A 23,404-nucleotide genomic window follows, 5' to 3' on the forward strand; every position below is an offset into this window, starting at 1 on the left:
GTGGCGCTCTTTATTTGTACTCTATTTTTGTTATTTATTCAATGTTATGCCAAGTTTTGTCTCCCTGTATTGTTTCTTTGTACGGTGCCTTATAAATAAAATTATAAAATTATAATAATAATAATAAAGTGGGTCAGGGGGTAAGTGGTACTGCGTACCTGCAACATATTTCTTACAGGTACTCCGTACCATGCCGTACCCCCTTACTTGCAAAACTGGAATTGATGTGCTCTGTTAGGGATGTGCACCGGCCACTTTTCGCGCTTTGGGTTTTAAGTTCTGATTGCCTTCAGGTTTTGGGTTCTACTGGGTTTTGCCAAAACACCCCCTTAACATTTTGGGTTCTGATTTTTTTTTTAAAAAGCATAAAAACTGCTAAAGTCGCAGAATTTTGGGGCTTTTTGCTCCTACGCTATTATTAACCTCAATGACCTTCATTTCCACTCATTTCCAGTCTATTCTGAACACCTCACAATATTGTTTTTAGGGCAAAAGGTTGCACTGAGGTAGCTGGATAACTATGCTAAGCCACACAAGTGGGCGGCACAAACACGTGGATCATCTAGGAGTGGCACTGCAGCGGCAGACAGGATGGCAGTTTTAAAAACTAGTCCCCACCAAGCACATAATGGTCAAAAAAAAGAGTTGCAAGATGGAATTGTCCTTGGGACCTCCTACCCACCCTTATGTTGCGGAAATAGGACATGCACAATTTAACAAACCAATCATTTCAGCGACAGGGCCTACAAAACTTTGGGCCCCCACAAAAAAAAAACAATCAATCTCTCCCTGTATAAACTGGCTCTCCTCCTCTGATTCCTCGCCCCTTCAGTGTGTACTTCCTCATCCTCGCAGATTATCAATTCGTCCCAGCTGCAATAGGTACTGGTTGGCAGGGCACCAGCAGACTGGAATTATATACTGCAGTAGGTAGGTAGGTAGGTACTAGCAGCCACTAGGCAGTGCAGGGCAGGCACTAGCAGCACCAGTGGACTATACAGCAGAGGCAGGCCCCAGCACAAAGGAGGAGAGACAGTACACAGCAGCTGTCCTTGCACTGGTGATGATCCCACTGAGCAGAGAGGAGAGACACAGTACACAGCAGCACACGAGGCCCCAGCAGAGACAGTATACAGCAGCACAACCTATCCCACCCTGCTCCTAGACTGGAGTGAAGATGGCGGCGCGGGGAGGCGGAATTTAAGGGATTCCGTGATCTCGCGAGAATCCCATGCCGGGCAATGTCGTTTTGCCCGCGCGCCCGGATCCGAGTCAGACGGGAAGCTCCGGGCTTGGATTGATGACGATCGTGCGGGCTCGGATTTCCCAGATACGATACATCTCTAGTCTCTGTGGGTTGTTTCCAGCTGTTATTTGAAGTCTGCGCCAGTTCCAGATCTACTCCTTTGTGTTTTAGTGACCGTAATAGCTGTACAGTGAAATAGTGCTGCTAAACTTGTTAACACAATCTAATACTGTACCTGTAGTTAAATTTGAAGAGCCTCCTACTCAATGTAGATGAGAGTTGAGACTTTTAGGAAGTACTGTGACATAGAATCCCTGACATTAAGGTATCAGTACTGGCGGCTCTAAACTAGAAAAACCTTGTATACTGCCTAAATGATCACTGAAAAACCCATATAATTTACCTTGTGTTTACTAAGTTTTAACCAACTGAAAATGTGTTCAGTGATTCTGTTACATGTACATGTTTTATTTTATGATGTTACCGTGATTGGTTGCGCCCATTCCAACACTGCTCCTGATTGGAATCTCCTGCAGTAATTCTCTCGTCTTTACAGATAGAATGTGGTAGAGTTGACCACATTTTTTTGGAGATCTTCAATCTGTCTTTGATTTCTGTTACCTAAGCAAAAGCAACAAGATAATCATTTAGGTATGTGATCAGTATTTCAAATGACAGTTGGTTATATAAAGGAGACTTATCATGGTTTTACTTACAGTATAAAGGACTAGGGGTATATTCCAGTGATGTAGGGGTAACATCTTGGATTTGCCCTTTGGATGTAGTGACCAGATATATACAAATATAGCCATTTTCATCAGAGCTGCAATATGTCCACTAGTGCCCACTTACTGCAACAAGTCACACGGGTGTCTCATATAGGCTGGGTTGTGCCGGGCACCAGCCAATTTATTTCAATAAGTTGCGGGTGCGACTACATTGAATGAGAGCAGCGGGTGCTGCATGCCCTTTGCCACTTGCAACATGCTGGAGGTCTAATGAGCGTGGCTATATTTGTGTGTGTGTGTGTGTGTATATATATATATGAAAAAAAGGGTGAGATGGGCGCCTCTAGTGTAGTATTTTTGAACCAATTTTGTCTCCCTTCACCACATGAAGACAGACCAACACCCCAATCTTAAAGGTGTACCGTATGGGGTGGTATTCCACCACTGCTTTATGCTTGTCTTATACAGAATAATCCCAGTGGCTGACATTTGAGGAATTTCCAAAGAAAGCCTCCCTCCTTGATCCACTTCTCGTCACAAATTACTTGCTGGGTATTACAGACCCCTCAGGACCACAGTAATCCGGGTCTCCCAGCTGCTGGTACCAATGTGTAAGTACAGGAGGAGTCACATTGGGTCAAACGGTGGCCATTTTGTCCCGGAGTTCGTACTATATATATACACGTTTTTTCTCCCACTTCAATAACGCTTGAGCAAACGTTAATACGTCTGCTAGCTGCCCGCTGTCTCTAGGCATTTGTTATCCAGCTGTCTCTGAGCCTGTGCATAGTACCGATATCTTCGGTAACTATGCGGCTCATACATGCGTTCCACCGGCGTCACTTCCGGGTTACGCACTTCCGGTCTAACTGGTAATTTTGAAATTGGCGCCAATACAGCCCCTTTTCTCCCCATTTACTCAGGTATATAAGCTTGTCCTGGACAGCACTAGGTTGTGGCTGTTTCCTAATCCTCCAGGGCTGAGGTATAGGCTTGTTTATGCGCTGATGATCCATCTAAAAGTATGTTACCCATTTCTTTATTTACTATATGCACTCTGGATGTTTTAGCTATGTTGGTATCCTAGCATCACATCTGGGTGATACTTATTGTGTGTACATATTGTATTATAGGCTCCTTGAGGAAGGTCCGTTTGTGGACCGAAACGTCGGGCAATGATGGAAATTGACTCATTGGAATAAATTATTTATGTGATTTTTTACTACACCAGTGACTTTCTCTTCTATCATTATTACAAGGAGAGTGTTCATTTCCCCCCCAACAAGGGAGGGATCCTTTGGTTATATTTGGGGCACATGGTGATTCATGTCAACCCCTTATGGACACCCCTGATTCTACTACGTTACAAGTGAGAGTGCGGTTTCCCTCGATTCTATATATATATATATATATATATATAGAGAGAGAGATACCCAGCGCAATTAAGTCCACCACAGTCTTTAAATCAGGTCTAATCCACAATCACCAATGTGTGCAGCTCCAAACAATAGGATCCAACCACGAATCCAGGGCATATGTTTTGTAAGAGAAGAAATAGATAGAGCGCACAGTCAAAAACCATATGTAAATTTGTAATAGTTTTTACTGATATTTTTAGCAGGGATAAAAAATGACATACATGGGATATAAAAGATAAATTGCCACAATACGGCGTTTGTCACCAGCACAGCGGGGTTAACCAGATTTTCAGGAACACGCGGGGTGATCAGCCCAGCGGGGTTCGTCCACCCGCCGCAGTCAGGACAGAGCCGAGAAAGTCTTTTCACCGGACCAGAGGACGTCAGCCGTCAGCAAAGGAAGGTAGCCACGCCCAACGCATTTCGACAGAGGTCTTCGTCAGGGGGTGTGGTTACCAGGAGATAACCACACCCCCTGACGAAGACCTCTGTCGAAACGCGTTGGGCGTGGCTACCTTCCTTTGCTGACGGCTGACGTCCTCTGGTCCGGTGAAAAGACTTTCTCGGCTCTGTCCTGACTGCGGCGGGTGGACGAACCCCGCTGGGCTGATCACCCCGCGTGTTCCTGAAAATCTGGTTAACCCCGCTGTGCTGGTGACAAACGCCGTATTGTGGCAATTTATCTTTTATATCCCATGTATGTCATTTTTTATCCCTGCTAAAAATATCAGTAAAAACTATTACAAATTTACATATGGTTTTTGACTGTGCGCTCTATCTATTTCTTCTCTTACAATATATATATATATATATATATATATATATATAACGGAGGTGCGGCACTCATAGCATAAATAAAGAGGCAATAAACGAGTTTCTTAGATCTAAGAAACTCGTTTATTGCCTCTTTATTTATGCTATGAGTGCCGCACCTCCGTTCTATATATTATTTACTCCTGTGAGGGCACCGGCTATTTGAAATACGTTATTGGGAGTGCCAGACCCCTGGCTGCTATATATACAGTATATATATATATATATATATATATATATATATAAGACTGGTGGACCGGCACTCCACTCAAGGTGATTCAGCTGCCAGCGTGCCTTTGCAGTAATGAGATAGACGGTAGAATCCCCACATCAGGAAGAGACCAAGCACGGCACTGGAGGACTTGTAAAGGTGGTTTTATTACCTCAACGTTTCGAGGCTGTATGCCCTGTCGTCAGGAGGAGGTGTGTACTTTTCCTCCTGACGACGGGGCATACAGCCTCGAAACGTTGAGGTAATAAAACCACCTTTACAAGTCCTCCAGTGCCGTGCTTGGTCTCTTCCTGATGTGGGGATTCTACCGTCTATATATATATGCTATATATATATAGCACTTGCTGGCTGAATCTCAGAGAGCACACACACTCAGGAGCTATACAGGGAATATTTTCTAATTCCTTTGGGCCCTAACGGGAATTTATACACTGAAAAGGTGGTTGAATGAACTTATGTGTATACTGGAACTTTGAATTTCTTTATGTACTGAGACGGTTATAAGATACCTTTCTTGGGCTTTCTATGCACAGGTGTGATAACACCCAAAGACGTTTGTACCATATTTTAATAGCACAAGGTGTTTACCACTGTAGAGGACTGAGTCCAGTTCTTTATTCGACCAGTAGAACAACACCAATTGTTTCAGAGCCTTAATGGGCATTTAATGTCTATAAGAAGAAACCCCTGATGAAGTCTCCAAGGGCCTTATTTTGGTTCACTCTTTCTGACAAAATCCTTCTTAGATGGACAAAACCATGTGCACTGCAGGGGGGGCAGATGTAACATGTGCAGAGAGAATTAGATTTGGGTGAGTCATTTTGTTTCTGTGCAGGGAAAATACTGACTGCTTTATTTTTACACTGCAATATAGATCTCACTTTGAAGTAAAACCCCACCCAAATCTAATTCTCTCTGCACATGTTACATCTGCCCACCTGCAGTGCACATGGTTTCGCCCATCTAAGAAGGATTTTGTCAGAAAGAATGAACCAAAATAAGGCCCTTAGAGAGATGGGTTCTGTCTTAAAGCTCTGTAAAAATAAAGAAAATTTATTCCACAAGAAACAAGAAGCTTCAAGTTTATATTGTGAAATTAATAGTGAAAAAGGCTAACGCGTTTCGTCAGAAAGGTGACTTCATCAGGGGCTTACTAGCATAGATTTTTGACAACCAAATGGCACTTCGTATGAGGCAAGATTTCATACAAACTGTCGGGGTAGCGTCAATAATTCATAAACGATAATGTATATCATATAGACATATATATACTGCCAAACTTTTGAACTGACAATAATAATCGGACCACAATCAGTCTTTGGGACCAGATGAATGGGAATTAATATCAGCCCCAAAACCAAAAAGACCTCAGAAAGATTTTTTTTATATATATAAAGTGTTGGCCCATATATATCAGGACCACCGGATGTGTGCTCACTAGAATTCAGCTTTTGGATTTATTGAGCAATTATTCTGCACAGAATGATATCTTCTTCAAACTTGGGTAATGCCATCAATTTGTTCAATAAGGTGGATGTGTCCAAGAGAAACCGTGGATGGCTTTGTATGTAGGGCTGGAAGAGGGCATCCAGGTATAGTGCTTCTGGTTGAAATAGCGAGCCAATGGCCGATATGATCGGGCGTCCTGGGGGTTTGACCATAGATTTATGCACTTTTGGGGTTGTGTACAAAAGTGGTACCCTAGGGACTAGTGCTGTTTTCAATTCTTTGTTAATGGTACCCATAGAGAGCGCTGTATCCAAGATGGAGATCAGTTCTTTGGTATAATGGGTTGTAGGGTCTCCCTGTAGCCGCATATAGGTGTCTTGGTCTTGTAGTTGGGACTCAATCTCATCCATGTAGTCCCTGTGGTTAAGGATGACCAATGCTCCACCCTTATCCACAGGGCGGAAGATAAGGTTGGGATTGCCTGCCAGATTTTTTAAGGCCTATCACTCCTTCATGTTGAAATTGGGCCTATCGTTATGCTTTTTCTGTACATGTTGAAATTGGGCCTATCGTTATGCTTTTTCTGTACATGGGCTTCGCACTGTGCTTCTAGCATTCGACCGAAAGTGCGGATCGAAGGGTTAAAGCTCTGGGGATCAAATTTAGATCTTGGTAGAATTTTTCTAAGTTTTGCTGGTATCATAGAACCTGCATCATTGGTCGCGTTCGGTATAGTACTGCTTTTTACAAAGAATTCTTTAAGTTTTAGTTGTCCGTACAGCCTGTGTTTATGTCGACGCGTGCTTTGTTGATGTAGGTTGCCTTGGTGATGGGAGCACAGCGTGACGCACAGGCCTGTGACGTCATTCACTCAGCGCCGACCGGTCGGGCGTAAAGTCCCGTTCCCGGAAGACGCTGCTGCACGGGATGTATAAGGTAAGCTCATTTCTGTACTTTCTTGTAACATGACCTGAAGAAATTGCTCAATAAAGAGCAATGAAACGTTGTCGTATTCATGACTAAGTGAGAGTTTTTTCCATAAGACGTTTGGAGTGCTACTTCCACCCCCTAAACCCTATATATATATATATATATATATATATATATATATATATATAGTCCTTGGGAAAACAGCGGCACTCTGAGACTTCAGATGGTGAAACAAGTGAATATTTTACTATATAAATAAACACACACTGACACCCATTAAAAATAGACTTTAATACATCCAAAGCCCATACATACTGATACTTACCTATCTTGAGGCCGTCGGTAGGTCCCAGGGTCCGGTTCCGGTGCCTTGGTTCCGGGGCTGGTCCGGGGCTCCAGGGCTGAAGAGTCCGGGGTCCTGGATCCGAAGAAATCCATGGGGGACCTGTGGAAGGAAATCCTACTCACCCAGGCGAAGATCCCCTCATCTTTTCCGTCTTCTCCGTCTCCGCCGTAGAAAGCCGCCGGTACCCATTGGACTTTGAGAGGCGCAGAGATGTTTCATCTTCTGCGCCTCTCATCCGAATGATTCTATTGGCCGCCTAGCGGCCAATCAGGAGACGACTTTCTCGGCTCCTGATTCAGGGGGGGGGGGGGAGACACACTCCTGCTCCTGACTTCCACCCTCCAGTGGCCGGCGCCCTAGGCAAATGCCTAATGCTGCCTAGTGGTGGCGCCGGCCCTGCCTGTGGTGAGATAATTAATTGATAATAAAGGTGTTTTACCACAGCTGATGGCAATCATACATTAACAGAAAAGTCCATGAATAGAGCATTCTGTCCCTCCTGAAGAGGGTCATGTTGGAAGGTATGCTAAGGAAGCAGCTGTCACATGTTTAATATAAATGAGCAGAGCTTACATAGAGGTGCATGAGAAAGCTGTGATCCCAAAAAGGTTAATTACAAATTAGCCCAAATATACACATTCAGGATTCCACAGCACTTGCCATTCCTAGGAAAGGGGTGCACACTTGCTGTTGACATTTTCAGAATGGAGTGTAGTGTAGTTTTCCTGGGACCATCAATAGAAAACATAGAACATTGTACAAGCTCTAGATGGCACTATTGTGCAGTTGTTTTATATGTATGTAAAAGTTATTGTGCAGTAATGAAAGTGAAAACAATTATAATATGTGAAGCTGGCAGCATCCCTGTTCTCTGACAAGACTGTTATTTTAATGAGGTTTACTGATGCCAAGGTTAACCAAAGCTTTGTTTTCCTAACTATAATACTCTGGCTTTAAAAAAACAGTGCTGTGAAATTTCACAGCCAATAGCAGCATGTCCGCTGTAAGGTATATGGTCATCTCCATTATCTTGTGTCCCAATTCACATGCAGCTATTCCCTGTCTAATGAATGATTTCACCAATGCAGTGGCACATTCACTAGGCTGAATGCTGTGTCCTGCCACCTGTTTAATGACTAGAAGATCTGAGGACAAACGGGAGAAGAATGGAAGGTGCTTCAGAATATTTTCTAACTGCAGACATTCTTGAAGTGCACAGTGTCACGCTAGCAGTGGCACCAGCTGGAGTGTAACGGTTTTTGCATAAACGACAGAAGGGAGTGATGCAATTGGATAAAGAAAACCAGTTTTAATAAAGATACTGTAATACAGGAGATGAATAGTGGCACAAAGGTAATACTGAAGATATGCGATAACCAAAGTCAATGATATATAAAAGTTGGTACTTGTGTAGTTTCACGGCGCCAGCATGGCGCCGTGCGTCTGTGTCCCCTTGCGGTGCTCGCTTCGCTCGCCCACGCTGCGGGCTCGGTGGCTCGCTACGCTCGCCACGCTATCTAAAATCAACTCCATGCCAACGTGGATAGTGGGGGTATGAACTATCCACATTGGCATGGAGTTAAGTTACTTTATTTTAGATAGTTTGGCGAGCGTACCCAACCCGGAAGTAGCACGGCACCGTGAAACTACACAAGAACCTAAAAGTTATTGTAAAGTTCCTAGTGGGTGGAGCACGAGGTTGATATCTGAAGATGGCTTGAAGTGTAGATTGGATAATAAACGTAAACTTGAATAATCGAACTAAAGAATATACTTGGAAAGATGATTGGATTGATGATTGAAGAATTGAATGAAAGATTGGACGATTGGACGGTTGGACGATTGGAATAATAGCAGGCCTGAATGGCTGTGACCAGGAGGGTTGCAGGTGAAGTGACCGTCAGGTGAGGAAAAGGGTGATCCCCTTTGGGGGGCTAACCTTGTCCGGACCGTAGAGGCGGCAGCAGGGTCCTGCAGGTGGATGGTCGAGTACAGCAGGCAAGCAGAAGGATTCCTCTTGGAGATACCTGGCAGGCAGCAGCGCTGTCAGCAGGAGGGAGTCAGATGTCTAGGGAAGGACATCATTGTACTGACTGACTCCTAGACCTAGTCAGTCAGTATTTATCAGGAGGGCTGCACTGCAATTGGTTGGAGCTGATTGGCAGTGCAGTCCCATTGGAGAAACCAGATGGCCGCCGCCTAGGGGCGGCGACAGTTCCCAGCCTGCAGGAAGCATGTGCAGCATTCTCCAGACTGTGTGTCCAGCAAGGCCCAAACAGGCACAGAGCATCATGGAGCCTCAGACCCCACGCCGAGCAGTACCCGCATGTCACCAGTGCGCACGTCATCACTGTCACCAGCAGGTGACAGCGCGACAGTACACAGCCCAGCAACCTGGGGACTGCCAGCGGAGGTAAGCACCAGAGCATGTACTGCCCTATTAGGGACCCCAGAGGTAACCATAGTATGGGAGGCATGGGTAGCAGCCATGGTGGTCGTGACACACAGATAGCTGCTAGGGGGTTCCGGCTATGAAAATAAATATACAGCCATACAGGGCCGGTGCTACGGTGTCCGACACCCTCCTGCAAACTTTAAATTTGTGCCCCCTCATACTTTAGCAGCAGCAGCACACACCAAATAAAAGACGTGGTCTCCCAAGTAAGAGGAAAGGCCACACAATAGTAGCACACTTAAAATTAGCACATTCTTATTCACATTACACAGCACCAGCGCTTAAACTAGCTATTTTGGTGCTCCTGTGTCAAGTAAGGGAATTGGTGACTCCCCACCACCACAGTCAAAATAAGGAGAGTGCGCACTAAAGGCGTTGCTTCATGGTGAAGAGGCATAACCACATAACAGTACCAATAACATCGTAATGCCCATTACACATTATCCCACATGCCATAATGCCCATTACTCATTATGCCACACAAATCGTGATGCGCCTTATACAATATGCAGCATACCTTAATGCATATTACACATTATGCCAAACACTGTTATTCCCCTTACACAATATGCTGCACTTTCATTCCCATATGACATTATGCCACACATTATGCTATGCGTATTACTATAGTAGCATAATAGCAACAGTAATAGCAACAGTAGTGCTGTATAACTCCCAGACCATATGGCGACAGTAGTAGTGCGCTGTGTAATGCCCACACCACTTGCAAACAGTAGTAGCGTTGTGTAACATCCACACCAGATAGTGACAGTAGTAGCGCTGTGTAATGCCCACACCATTTGCTGACAGTAGTAGCAATGCTTATACACAATGCACACACCAGTTGCCAACAGTAGTAGTAGTAGTAGTATGTTTATTTATAAGGCGCCGCAAAGTGTCCGCAGCGCCGTACATAGCAAACAAAAAACAAATGACAAGGTAACATACAGGGTGTGTTGAAAAATACAGTATAAATAGGGGTATAGCTGGTAGAAATAAAATCAGCATCAGTTCAGAAGTAGGTGTCAAAATTGTCGAGGAGACTGAAGATGTAGTAGAGGAAGGGAAGAACAGGACAGGAGGACAGGTGAGGTAAAGAGGTAGGGTGAGTACGTGAGGCAGGAGGACCCTACTCATAAGAGTTAACATACTAAAAATAGGTGGGTGGACGAACGAAAAACAACAGGATAAGTAGGAACAAAAACAGGATAAGTAGGAACGGAGGGGAATGGAGTAGCGCTCCTAAAGCCTACACCAGTTGCCAACAGTGTTACTTTCTGTATCATACCTTAAAATCTGTCTCTGGCAGCTCATCCTCTCCTCCTTTCTTTCAATCTGCTCTGCTACTGTATAGCTCTGCCCCCTGTCCCATGTAACCCCGCCCCCTTGCAGTCCCTACAGCCACTAGTAATGTTGTTAAGGGGGGTTTGGGAGCCAGGACGGAGCTTCATGCTGCTGTGTCACAGGGGACAGCAACGGGGATGCAGAGCAGGGAGTGTGCCTCTCATGCCCGGCGCCTCCCTGCACTGCATCCTTTGCTGAGCAGCTAGTCCGGGCCCTGCAGCTAGAAATGTCTCTATATACAGCAAAGTCAACTTTGCCATTTGTTATTAGTCTATTTTATATAATATTATTATTATTGTTTTATTTATGAGGTGCCACAAGTGTTTCGCAGCGCCATACAAAGGAACAGTACAGGGAGACAAAACTTAACATTACAGTAAATAAATAACCGATATAGATTACAGGTAAAATGAATGCCACAGTTCAAAACACATTACAGCTTAAATGTAAGTAGTGAGGACTTGATGAACGTACTGCTAGGGGCTGGTGAACAAAGATGATCACTAAGGGGTTTATTCTAGTTCATTCTTTCTGACAAAATCCTTCTTAGATGGACAAAACCATGTGCACTGCAGGGGGGCAGATGTAACATGTGCAGATAGAATTAGATTTGGGTGAGTTATTTTGTTTCTGTGCAGGGAAAATACTGACTGCTTTATTTTTACACTGCAATATAGATCTCACTTTGAAGAAAAACCCCACCCAAATCTAATTCTCTCTGCACAAGTTACATCTGCCCCACCCACAGTGCACATGGTTTTGTCCATCTAAGAAGGATTTTGTCAGAAAGAATGAACTAGAATAACCCCCTGAGTGTTTGCGTATGGTAGAGCTGTGAGTGAAATGTGAAGAGAAGAGGGCTTAGATGCAGGAGGGAACGCCTCCCATCTGCTTGCATGAAGTGCAAGCAGATGGGAGGTGGGTTGATGGCAGGGTATAAGCAGGCAGAGACTGTCAATGCGTGGCGCAGGGGTCAGAGGACAAGCCTCAGGACTCAGTTATGCAGTGGAAGGGTAGGCTTTGATGAATAGGTATGTTTTCAGTGCCCGTTTAAAGCTTTGCAAGGTCGGGGAGAGTCTAATGGAGCGAGGGAATGCGTTCCACTGAAGTGCCACAAGGTGTCAGAGGTGCCTTACAGGGAATACACAACACAATTACGCACCAATAAAAACTATTAACACATTACTACAAAAGTATAGTTGACATTCTTCAATACATAACCCTGGGAGCACTTATATGTCTTCCATTTAGCTTGTGGCATTACAAAGGAATATCTCTGTAAAGGCCGCCATCCTTCAGTGCATTGGTTCTCAACCTCGGTGCTCAGGACCCCCACACAGTGCACGTTTTCTATGTCTCCACACAGAATAGTTAAAGTTAATTATTAAAGTTAAATAATTATCTCCACCTGGATCTTTTAAAAGTGAGTAATGAGTGCATCTGTGCACCTGCCGGGTGACCTAGAAAACATGAACTGTGTCGGGGTCCTGAGGGCCAAGGTTGAGAACCACTGCTCTAGTGTGATATGGTAACGTTTTATGCGATTTTTTACACATTGCTGCAATGGATTGCATGAAAAGTGTCACATTGCATGTCATTATCCTGCGATTGCTATGCCCTCACATTGCATCACAGTCGCAGATTCTACGAGATGCCATGAATATTCATTGCAGCCTGTAGCCTTTTCTGGGATTGCATATGATACATTGTAATCAAAATGACCGCATACAATGCATCATATGCGATCCTGCTGCCCGGCAGCTGCTGTGTGAGTTGGCGGGGTATTACATGAGATGCCTTGCCCTAGTGGACCAGGGCCTTTAGAGAACAAACCAGTGGTGGCTCCAGAGGTGGGGCTGTAGCACAGTTCAAAATTCCATGCCTCCCAACTTTCGAATGTCATCTTTCGGGACCTTTGTGTCCGTCACAGGGGCCAGTGGTTCTGTTAAGCTGCTGGCCATGACCCCATCCCCTCGGGCTGTGAGAATAGGCACTGTGCACCAGCTTCTATTCACAGTTAACAGGGGGGACTCCCAACCGATGACCATGGGATACTGCCGGGCAGGATGCGGGAACATCCCAAACAATTTGACATTCCCGTAAAAATTGGGACAGTTGGGAGGTATGAAATTTAAACTGACTCCCTGGCAGTTGGTGTGGCTCCCCTATTTGAATTTTGATCTGTGATGCAGCCCCACATCTGGAGCCGCCACTGCAATAAACCAATGCCCATCATTGGCAATACCATTCTCTTAACAATAGGAACAGTACTGACCATGCATTGGCATCCCAATTCATCATTCATCATGCACTTTTGTCTCTGTGACTGTCCTCTAAGTTGGCACTGTAAAACTATTTTCCTTCTTTATGCACTGTTTTTCTCTAGAGGGTTGTAACTTACCATATGTACGCGCTAGCAATAGGTAAATTGTTGACATTTAATGCTATAAGTTTATCACTGCCCTCCGTATGCTGCTGATCTCAGCATGCCGTGTTACAATAGTTAGAACATCTTCATTAAGGGAAACTAGGGAAGAAAAGATGACTCTTTCTTGGGGCACAACTCAATAAAAAGTAATATATTTTATTGGTATACATTAAAATGGGAATCATATACACATATTGAAATCACATACACTAATGCCTCTGAATGAAAGAAAATGAAGACAATATAGCAATATCACAATTGTGATATACATATATGACTCTAGGGAGCACCACCAACAGGAGTAATTAAATAAGGACGTGATAGGTCCATAATTCACAGTGTATGTTGGTTATAACTACTGTATGTGAGAAACTCCAAATGAATAGCCAGTGCTGGTCTTTCTTTCTTTTGTAAACATCTGCATTAAGCAGGAAACTGTAATTTGTAATAGTACAGACCTGCAGTCCTGTATAAAATGTGTTATTATAGCTTCATGGATTTATTGAAGTGTGAATGGAAATGTGGCCACTGGTATGTTACACGCATGGGCAAATTGCTAGTTTTTGCCCACCTATGTTACTAATCACCCACTGAGGTATAAACAAACAAATGATGGCTAGAGTTCTTTTAACTACTTTTAATTCAGTGAAACAATTCTAATGGGGCATACACACAGGGCGATTTCAGACTGATTCTAAGCGATCTGACTAGCATGAATCACTCCATGTGTATGCCACCCACCGATGGCGATTCACGGTCCCACGTGTCACCATCGACCACATGTAAAGATGTGTGTTAAGTGATCCGTGCGGTTTAGCACAAATGCTCAGCACTGTCCTGTCGCACCCTGTGTACGGGGTTTAAGGCTCATTTATGGATGTAAAAATATACCAGGTAGAGCAAGTGCAGCTTTATTGCTTTTAAATTCAATATTTTTTATTTGATTTTGTGCATAACAGAACAGAAAAGAAAAAAACAAAAAACAAAATAAGAGCAGCTAGGAAACAAACAAGGGACATGGTAAAATGAGTCAACATATAATTAGCATCATGTAACCGTGTACATATGAAAAAGGTATATACAGTATGACCATCTAAGGATGTGAAATACTCCTTAAAATAAAAACCATAAATACACAAGCTCAATCACTCGAAGGTGCCATTCGGGATCAATATTACACAGGCATAGAGGAGTATATATTAAAGTAGTGTTTTTACAATAGGGTATACTGAAACCCAGCTTATTAGTACAGGATAGAATAATTAGACATAGAGCCAAATTTCAATAGCGAATCAAAACAAAAATGTATACCAAGCGACCATAAATAAAAATATAAATATCCCTCCCCATAGCCCCCACCATGTACTACCTACCCCCATCTTAGGTGTACCTGGATACCCCCAAAAATAATAACAGTTTACCCCTAGCCCACTAACTAGGTTACCTATCTGATATTATACTAATACTAATCTAACCCACCCCTCCCCTTCCCACCCACACAAGCAGTGAAGGATATACAGACGGATAACTGAAAGGGGCTAAAAAAACTAATGGCCTTAGTAAGGCTAGAACCAGCTCTCCCATATTATAAGGATATAAAGTATCACAGCCCTCCAAGTCTAAAATGAGTACAGCTTCAAAGGTATTGAGTGTAAACAGAAAGACAGAAAAAGTCAAAATATGCTAAACAGAATATAATTAACTCTGCCTTCTTGCTACTCACCGTATTACAAAATCATGCATCACACTGAGAAATAACAAAGATTTCACAGATGAAATAAACATTGGCATACAGGATATAAAGAAACACGGCCACATAGGAGAAGAAAAAAAAAAACAAGAAAGAGAGAAAAGTATATAAAATAGAAATTGAAAAGGAAATATATAAATGGCAGCAAACTTATCCAGGCAGATGGGTATGTTATCTACTAGTTCGGACAGAATTCAGCATTACTAGAAAAGATTTTAGAGGCAATAACATCCCAAATAGAACAGGGGAAAACAAATGGAACAGTAGATCCATTATAGAGATAGTGGTGATTTTTGGAAGGAGCGCGGCACAGAGAGGACATCCGAAAAACCAGTACCATAGGAATTCAGCGTCCAACCCATGCACAGAAAATGGAAGGTTCTGGGTACATTCACGCCCAAAAGTATAGGCTGTAGGGTTTACACATTCAGGAGCCAGCTAGAGATCTTGCACAGCCTCTACATGACCCTGTCCATACAAACAAGGAGAGGCAATATCATTTGGCACATCATTGAGTAGGTCAAGAAGTCTCTGAGTAGATTCAGAAATTCTGAAGAGGATTATTTGCATAACGCTTGCCATGTTTCCAAGGTGTCTCCATGCAATGACTCAGTATTAAAGCAGCAAGTGAATGGTGACAGTTAGCATGCCACCAGACTCTGCACCGTTGCAGATAAGGGATCCAAATATAGAGCAGGCAGTCAGTATAATATAGGCCACAGTAGATCCAAAGTTTGTAGGTAATTAAGGATAGACACGTGTAAACAACTCGCCTCGTCTCGCCTGCATGGAACCTGGGAATGCAGGGGTTTTCAAAGTGGCTTTGGGATCCAGCCAGAGGACGGTGGACAGAAAAGGCTCCCTGGAAGGCCGCCCTGGTCAATACTGCAGGAGCGCAGAAGGTTCCAATCCAGATGCAGCTAAGAGAGCCGTGAGGCGCATCCACCCGCAGCACCAGAGAGAGACAGTCAGGAGCAGGAGTGCACAGCAGGTGGACAGCAGCGTCCAAGATGGTGACCGCATCCCAGAGACTGGTGCAACAGCACAGCAGGATATCTGCACCAGGCCCAAAGCAAGAGCCACCAGCAAAATCAAACTGCTCAGAGGAGGCCAGCAGAGACCAGGAGACCAGGTATACACCACAGAAACCGGCTATAGCTGGGGAAGAATGGTGTTTGCAGGATATTTGGCCGGAGAGGATGCAGGGCTGTGTCCTACACCATTGCCATCTTGGCCACATCGAAGAGCACTGTTTTTATTGAAATGCGTTGATGGTAGTGGCACAGGCCAGATGTACTAAGGCAGGCATGTCCAAACTATGGCCCTCCAGCTGTTGTGAAACTACAAGTCCCATCATGCCTTGCTACAGTTCTGCTAGTAAGGAATGCTAAAACTATGGCAAGGCATGCTGGGATGATCAGTTTCAGAACAGCTGGAGGGCCATAGTTTGGACAATGCCTGTACTGTCTGTTTGTCCATATATACATGCGACCCCCCTATTTGTAACCCTGTCCCCACCACCTCTTCCCTCATGTGTTTTTCCTTCTCTTACTTAGACCTTCTTCGATGGCACCAAATACTGAGGTTATCTGCCACAATGATACTTATTTCAGTGTAAGTTAGGGGTGGCCAAACCGGTCCTCGAGATCTACCAACGGTCCGCAGTTTTCCAAATCACCTAGCTGCTGCACAGATGTAGTCAATACTAACTGTCACATTTTCAAACATGCTGCATTCATTCCTACTATAGATCCACAGGTTGCCTGGAAAACATGCACCGTTGGTGGATCTTGAGGACAGGTTTGGCCTCCCCTGGTGTAAGTTGTTGTTTTCCTGTTTGCCTATTCATTTATATACTCTGCAATTGGGCGCTGAAGTCTATAGTGGCCCATACCTAATAATAGAAAAAAAGAGGGATATGTTTTGGATAAAAATACACCTTTTGTTATTTATATTTTGTGAAGTCACTATGTCAGCGTTCTTTATTTCGACCTGAGACTGTAGACATGTTTTAATTTTTAAACTATGTCCTCATACATCATGTCAACACTTGTAATGTCAGCATTGTTGAAGCGACAAAACTGTGGGTGAAACTTAATAGACCGATAGTTTCTGTGGTATAGGTGAGAATGTTGTTTAAGCAATTGTGCTATATTCTACTTAAGTAAAATGTCACAGAAAAGTTTTCTATCCATGAGCTTATAAAATTGTGCGTAATATGCACATAATATCAGTGTAGATTACATCAGAGCTTTTATTGGAAGACATTTTAGTATCTATAAAAACACCAAAATATAGAGGTAAACTCAAGTTCATGGCTAGCAGCAAACACTTCACAGACATCTACTTCTGTCTTCTCACTTGAGAAATAGGATGACATTCAATTGACACCTTTTACCATTTTCTCTATTCTTAGAACCTTTATATGTGAAGGTTTTTAGGGAAACTAAAGCAGAATCTGTCCTTTTTGGATCTCTCTTGGCTGATTTAAACACTGTCAGTGAGACTTTTCATAGACAGATAATTACTTTTTGGTGTTTTTATATTTCTTTTCCTATTCTTTATTTCAATAAATATTCATCACATGATACAATCACACTTAAGACATTGCCATCAAAATATAATGTTTACATATCATTGTTTCCCAATAGGGAGCGACAGCAGAGGAATATGTTCTGAGTTATAATTGCTACTCATCCTTCACAGTCAGTCCTAGTTTCCCAGCTGAATCTTTGTCCTTCATTGTGTGCCCCCAACACATTCCTTGTTGGGTTCCGGAGTGTGACCTTTATGTCTAAACTAATGACTACCATCCTAGCTAACTTTACATATATCTTACTCTCCTACACAGCGCTGTTAGCCGCACTCCAAAGCACACATGAATCTACATTGGCAAATTGGACTCGCCAGGTTGGTGGTACAGAAATGTCAAAAAAAACATGCTATTTTCATAGTATTTATTAAGGTCACAGATGTACATAAAATAATTAGGGTTCCTTCATGTCATTCACAATGTATCTCTATATAACTAGATGTGATTAAAATTATGCCTATATATATGTGTGTGTGTGTGTATATATATATATATATATATATATATATATATATATATATATATTATATATCATTTTTTATAAATGATATTTCTTGGACCTGGCTGAATGGATCCAACAGTCATGTTGAGTAAGTTTTGCGAACGCAGACTGGCCAAGTGCTGGGACCATCGCCAGTCATGACTGATGATCATGATGGTCACAATAGTGATCAGAGGATTAATACTCAGTGGTGCCAGAGTGTAGGGGAAAGCTGGTACTACTTACCCGGGCCCAGGCTCCTGGAGGGGCTTGGGTCCACTGCCCCCGGGAGAATACCTGTGGCTGGCACCATCTTCCCGTTTATGTCTTTGCGAAGATGGAGTTGCACATTAAAAGCAAAGACTCTGGAGCCCTGGCTGTCTTTTTCAAGCCTTTACTGGGGCCCGCCATGGCTCTATATGCTTTTGCTCGGATCTCTGGGATGCATGCAGGAAGCGTTCATTTCATACTCTTGCTGTATTTGCTTTTCATTTGTATGGTATTGCACCGATGCTTCCCTGTAACCAAGCAATGAGCTCCAAATCTGAATCAGGCCCTGTGGATATGCATGTTTATTGTTTCTGTGTGCTGACTTGCTGCATGTCTCCATTTAAGAATAAGGCTTTCAAGAGAGAAGTTCCTGACCTGCATGATGGTCTCTTGACATTGGTCTTAACCTCCCCGGGGAAGTTAGGGAAATTGTTACCAGACTACTACTAGTGAGAGGAGGACACTGAGGAGTGGACATAACAATAGAACACACAGGTTCAGATGGAGATGGAATTGAGCTCTAAAACCACCCTGTTATTTTAGTAACTGTGTGCATATGACATAGGGGCGTGGTCACAGGTAATGGGGGCATGACTTTGCAGCACACCTATATATCTGTTTTCCAGGTAACTGGGCCGAGTGCTAACCTCTGAATCGACTTTGTGCTATAAAACTGAGCAGAGCAGCTCAGCCAGGCTATTAATCTGGGCCCATCAGTCCTTATGAAATTTGCAAGAAGAGCCATATGTCCAGTCTGATGCTGGGCGCAGATGTATAGAACCTTGAAGAGTGATAACGTGGAGACAAAGTACCAGTCAATAAGCTCCTAAACTATAACAGCACAGTCAAGACACTATGGGGGAAATTTACTTAGATGTGTATTCTACTTCACATGTGATATTGCTATGGGCAACCAAATAGAATCTACTTCTTATTTAGCACCCTCTAGAAGATAGTAGACAGGATCTGATTGGTTGCCCATAGCAACATCACATATGAAGTATCAAACACATCCTAGTAAATTCCCCCCTACAGTATGTTCCCGAACCTACTCTGCTCTCACCAGTCCTAGACCTGGGGTGCATGTGTGACTCTGGACCCATCATAATAAATTCTTTATTATGGGGAGGTCAGGATCTTTGGGAAAATGGTCAGATTTAGGGGTCCTGGTTGCAGTGTATAGAATTCTACCTGCTGGTAGTGTATAATGGCCTTCCCTCACTGCTATCCAGGGACCTAAGGAGCTGTGCAGCAGCTCTCTCAGCCATTATGTAACCTCTGTAGTATAAAGTCTATCTTGAGTTTAGCTACTGATCAGACAGATGTGTCCTTCTATATCTTTGCAGCTCACTGCAGCATGTATGCCTTGGTGGCCTGCTGGTGGACGAGTGCAGGGCCGGCGCTACCCACTCAGCAGCTCCTGCAAAGCAGGGAGGCGCCATGCTGAAAAGGCGCTGTGTCCCTCCCTGCTCTGCTAAAGCTGCCTCTGCCCTCACTTGCTCACTGTCACTGCCTCCTGCACGCAGCGCCTGTCTGACAGCGGGCGGCAGTATAAAGAGCTGCTCCCTGCACCGCGCACACACTGTCCTCCTCCTGCGACCTGCCCCCTCTTCCTCACGGACACTTGCGCTGAGGCATGAAGCGCTGTCTGTGAATGCCTGGATGACATGTCATGTCTGCCCCCATGATCCGCCCCCTACCCATTGCTCCCTGTGTCTGTCAGCTGTCAAACAAATGACGAACAGGTAGCAGCGCTGCCCTTCCTTTCCTATTCTCAGTGTGCTGTGCCAGTGCCACTGCCAGTCCTCAACACTCCGCCCCATCTATCTCCTCCAATCTTCTTCCATCTCCTCCCTCTCTCCCCTCCTTTCCCCCTCAGTCACGAGAGGGGTGTAATGGCATCCTCAGCGTCCTGCCTATGCAGATAGAAGAGGAGGGACTGCACAAGAGTTAAACAGCAAAAGAACATTGAGTCTTTTATTATACATGTTTACAACAATTTGTTTAATACTATAATAATATAATAATATATTATTGTTAATACTATAATAATATAATAATAGATTTTTTTACTATTAATTTAGACACTTTTTAAATAATGGGCTGGGTTATGTACCTAAAGGTGGCCATACACGCTGTAATAGCAGCATGTGATGCGATGTGCGCTCCCGCGGGCATCGCATCGAACAGTACAAAAAGTATGTGCTGCACATACTTTTTGTACTGCTTTCGGATCGCATCGCACACACATTGCATGAATGCCGTGCGATGCGATCTAGCACATAATGTATGTGATTCTCGCCGTGTGTATGGGCACCTTTAGTGCCTGCAACATTTTGCGGACACAGCACTGAGATGGTGTATGCATACATGTACATGCACCCGAGATCCTCCATAGGATCGCATGTTGCATACGCTCCCACAATCGGGCTGCAGCTTGTTGCAATGGCAATGTGAAAGGGCGCAAAATTTATGGTTTGCAGGAGGGCGCCGGACACCCTAGCACCGGCCCTGGACGAGTGCATGGCATTTCCACCCATAATCCTATAGGATTGCAAGGTGCGAATGGAACAGGTATGTTTACCTAAATATGCATGTGGCAACAACGCAAGAGGACACATCCGCATTGTTGCCACCTTCTGGAGGTAGCCAAATATTATCCTATGCATAAAACCTGTAACTGATACCGCTTGAACACTGCTGTAAATAACCCGGGTTATTGCAGCAACCTGGGATATTGGGCCTGATTCAGACCTGATCGCTGGGCTGTGAATGTTCGGAGCCCAGAGATCAGTTCGCCACCCCACCTCGTGTCTCCCTGCCCCTGTGCAGGGCTGCAAATACATTCCCAGCTGTGCAGACAAGGTAGATCCATTCGTGATCACTCACCATCTAATGAATTTACCCCTGTTCCCCCAATGGCCGGGCAATGCCTACGTTTTCCAAGGCACTCCCCGAACACGCCGGCATTCCGCCTCCATAGGCCCGGCACCTGTCAATCAACACTGCTGGCTGTGATCACAAGGATGGCTCGTGCATGCACAGCTGAGTGAATGGGTCTGAATAGGGGCGATGTGTAATGGAAACCACACCCAATTGAAATGATCTGGGTGAACCGACCCAGTATTTTGAACCGGGTAGCGAGCAGGGCTGAACATGGATTCAACCAGGCTCGTGTTCCAGTTTAAACGGGTAATACTGGTCCCAGGAGCAATGTTCTCTCTAATTTTACGAAGGCTGTGTGCGGCTAAAGATTTTGGGCGGGATGTATCAACATACATCGCCGCCCTTCGCACGGCAGCCGCCGCGATGCTACCGCATATGTACTAACATATGCGGCCAGCATAGGGCTGCGGTAACGGAGACCCCCGCGATACCTGTGATGTGGGCTGCGGGGGTCTCCGTCACCTCCCGGCGGCTGCCAGCGTCCCCCTGCGTCTCCTCCTCCCCCCTGAAGCCGGATGTCCTCCCGGCTGTCACACCAGGGGGAGGAGGAGGTTAAAGGAGGACGGGAGGGGGGGGGAGCGCGGACGGCGTACGGCGGGCGGCGAAAGAAGCCCATAGGCCCTCTGGGTGGCGAAACCCTGGCCAGCAAAAACGGGGCGAACCGGGGTACTTGTTTCCTATCTGGGCGCCCAGGTTTTCAACGTACAGCACCGTAATGAAATCGTATCGCATCGCATCGGATTCGGTACGCGATGATGTACGATGGCATACGATGCTATCCGATCCGATTTCATTTTAAATCGGATCGCATCGCATGCGGTGACGCGATCAACCCCGATTTTTACATTGGAATCAATGTTAAATGGTCCCTGAGACCCGATTTTACATTGATTTCAATGTAATAACCCCGCAAACCCACGATTTGTATAGGAAACCCCCCCTGATGGTTTAAAATGCGCCTCTATTGTTAACGCCACCCCAGTATTGACGTCAACCCGAAGCGTGGCCAGCGGCGGCGGTACGCGTCCTCCGACTTTTTCATACCCCCACTATCCACGTCGGCGTGGAGTTGAGAATAGAATAGTGTGGCGAGCGCAGCGAGCCACCGAGCCCGAAGCGTGGCGAGCGCAGCGAGCCCCGTGAGGGGACGCGGATACCTGTGAAGCCCGCGAGGGGACACGGATACCTGTGAAGTATCCGCGTCCCCTCGCGGGGCTCGCTGCGCTCGCCACGCTTCGGGCTCGGTGGCTCGCTGCGCTCGCCACACTATTCTATTCTCAACTCCACGCCGACGTGGATAGTGGGGGTATGAAAAAGTCGGAGGACGCGTACCGCCGCCGCTCGCCACGCTTCGGGTTGACGTCAATACTGGGGTGGCGTTAACAATGGAGGCGCATTTTAAACCATCAGGGGGGGGTTTCCTATATATCCTATGGGCCAACCATAAAAGCGGGAACGAAATCGGATCGCATCGCATCGCATCGTTCAATATCGTGTATGTGCATTTGTGGTATCCGATGCGATGCGATCCGATTTTTATACGGAGAATAGCATGGTGCGCAATTAACGTAGCGGGCGCCCAGATAGGAAACAAGTACCCGAACCGGTGATGATACATAGGAAAATGCGGTAAAACGGGGGTTTTACCGCATTTTCCCTTTAGTACATCCCGCCCTTTGGCTGTGCAACTTTGGAAGGAAATTTAAATTATTGTGCGTCACTTATATATAACTGGAAAATTATGTTCAGCATTTGTGTTAACTTTACGTCAAAATTATATTTAACATTTAAACATTCAAATGTAGTTAATGGGTGAAACACACATTAATTGAGTCCACAACTGCAAAAAGGGACCACTGCTGCTTTGTGCGCTCTGTTGTAATGTCTGTGCGCATGCTCGTCGAGTTGGGAACACTGCCCAGGACCCGTTCACAGCATTTAAATCCATGCTCTGGCTCAGTACCCACCTCCAGTG

The 23,404-nt window shown here is 44.8% G+C and overlaps 1 protein-coding gene across 1 annotated transcript in view; it reads right to left on the minus strand.

Annotated features, from left to right (window-relative positions):
- GPC6 (glypican 6) overlaps positions 1-23,404 on the minus strand; it is a 557,279-nt gene that overhangs the window by 14,020 nt on the left and 519,855 nt on the right. The window contains exon 8 of the mRNA XM_083168797.1: positions 1,731-1,867. Coding sequence (XP_083024923.1) covers positions 1,731-1,867 — 137 coding nt within the window. The remainder of the gene's footprint in view (positions 1-1,730; positions 1,868-23,404) is intronic.

Source organism: Crinia signifera, chromosome 2 (genome assembly GCF_055691185.1).
Source record: "Crinia signifera chromosome 2, ASM5569118v1, whole genome shotgun sequence".
NCBI classification, from domain to species: domain Eukaryota; kingdom Metazoa; phylum Chordata; class Amphibia; order Anura; family Myobatrachidae; genus Crinia; species Crinia signifera.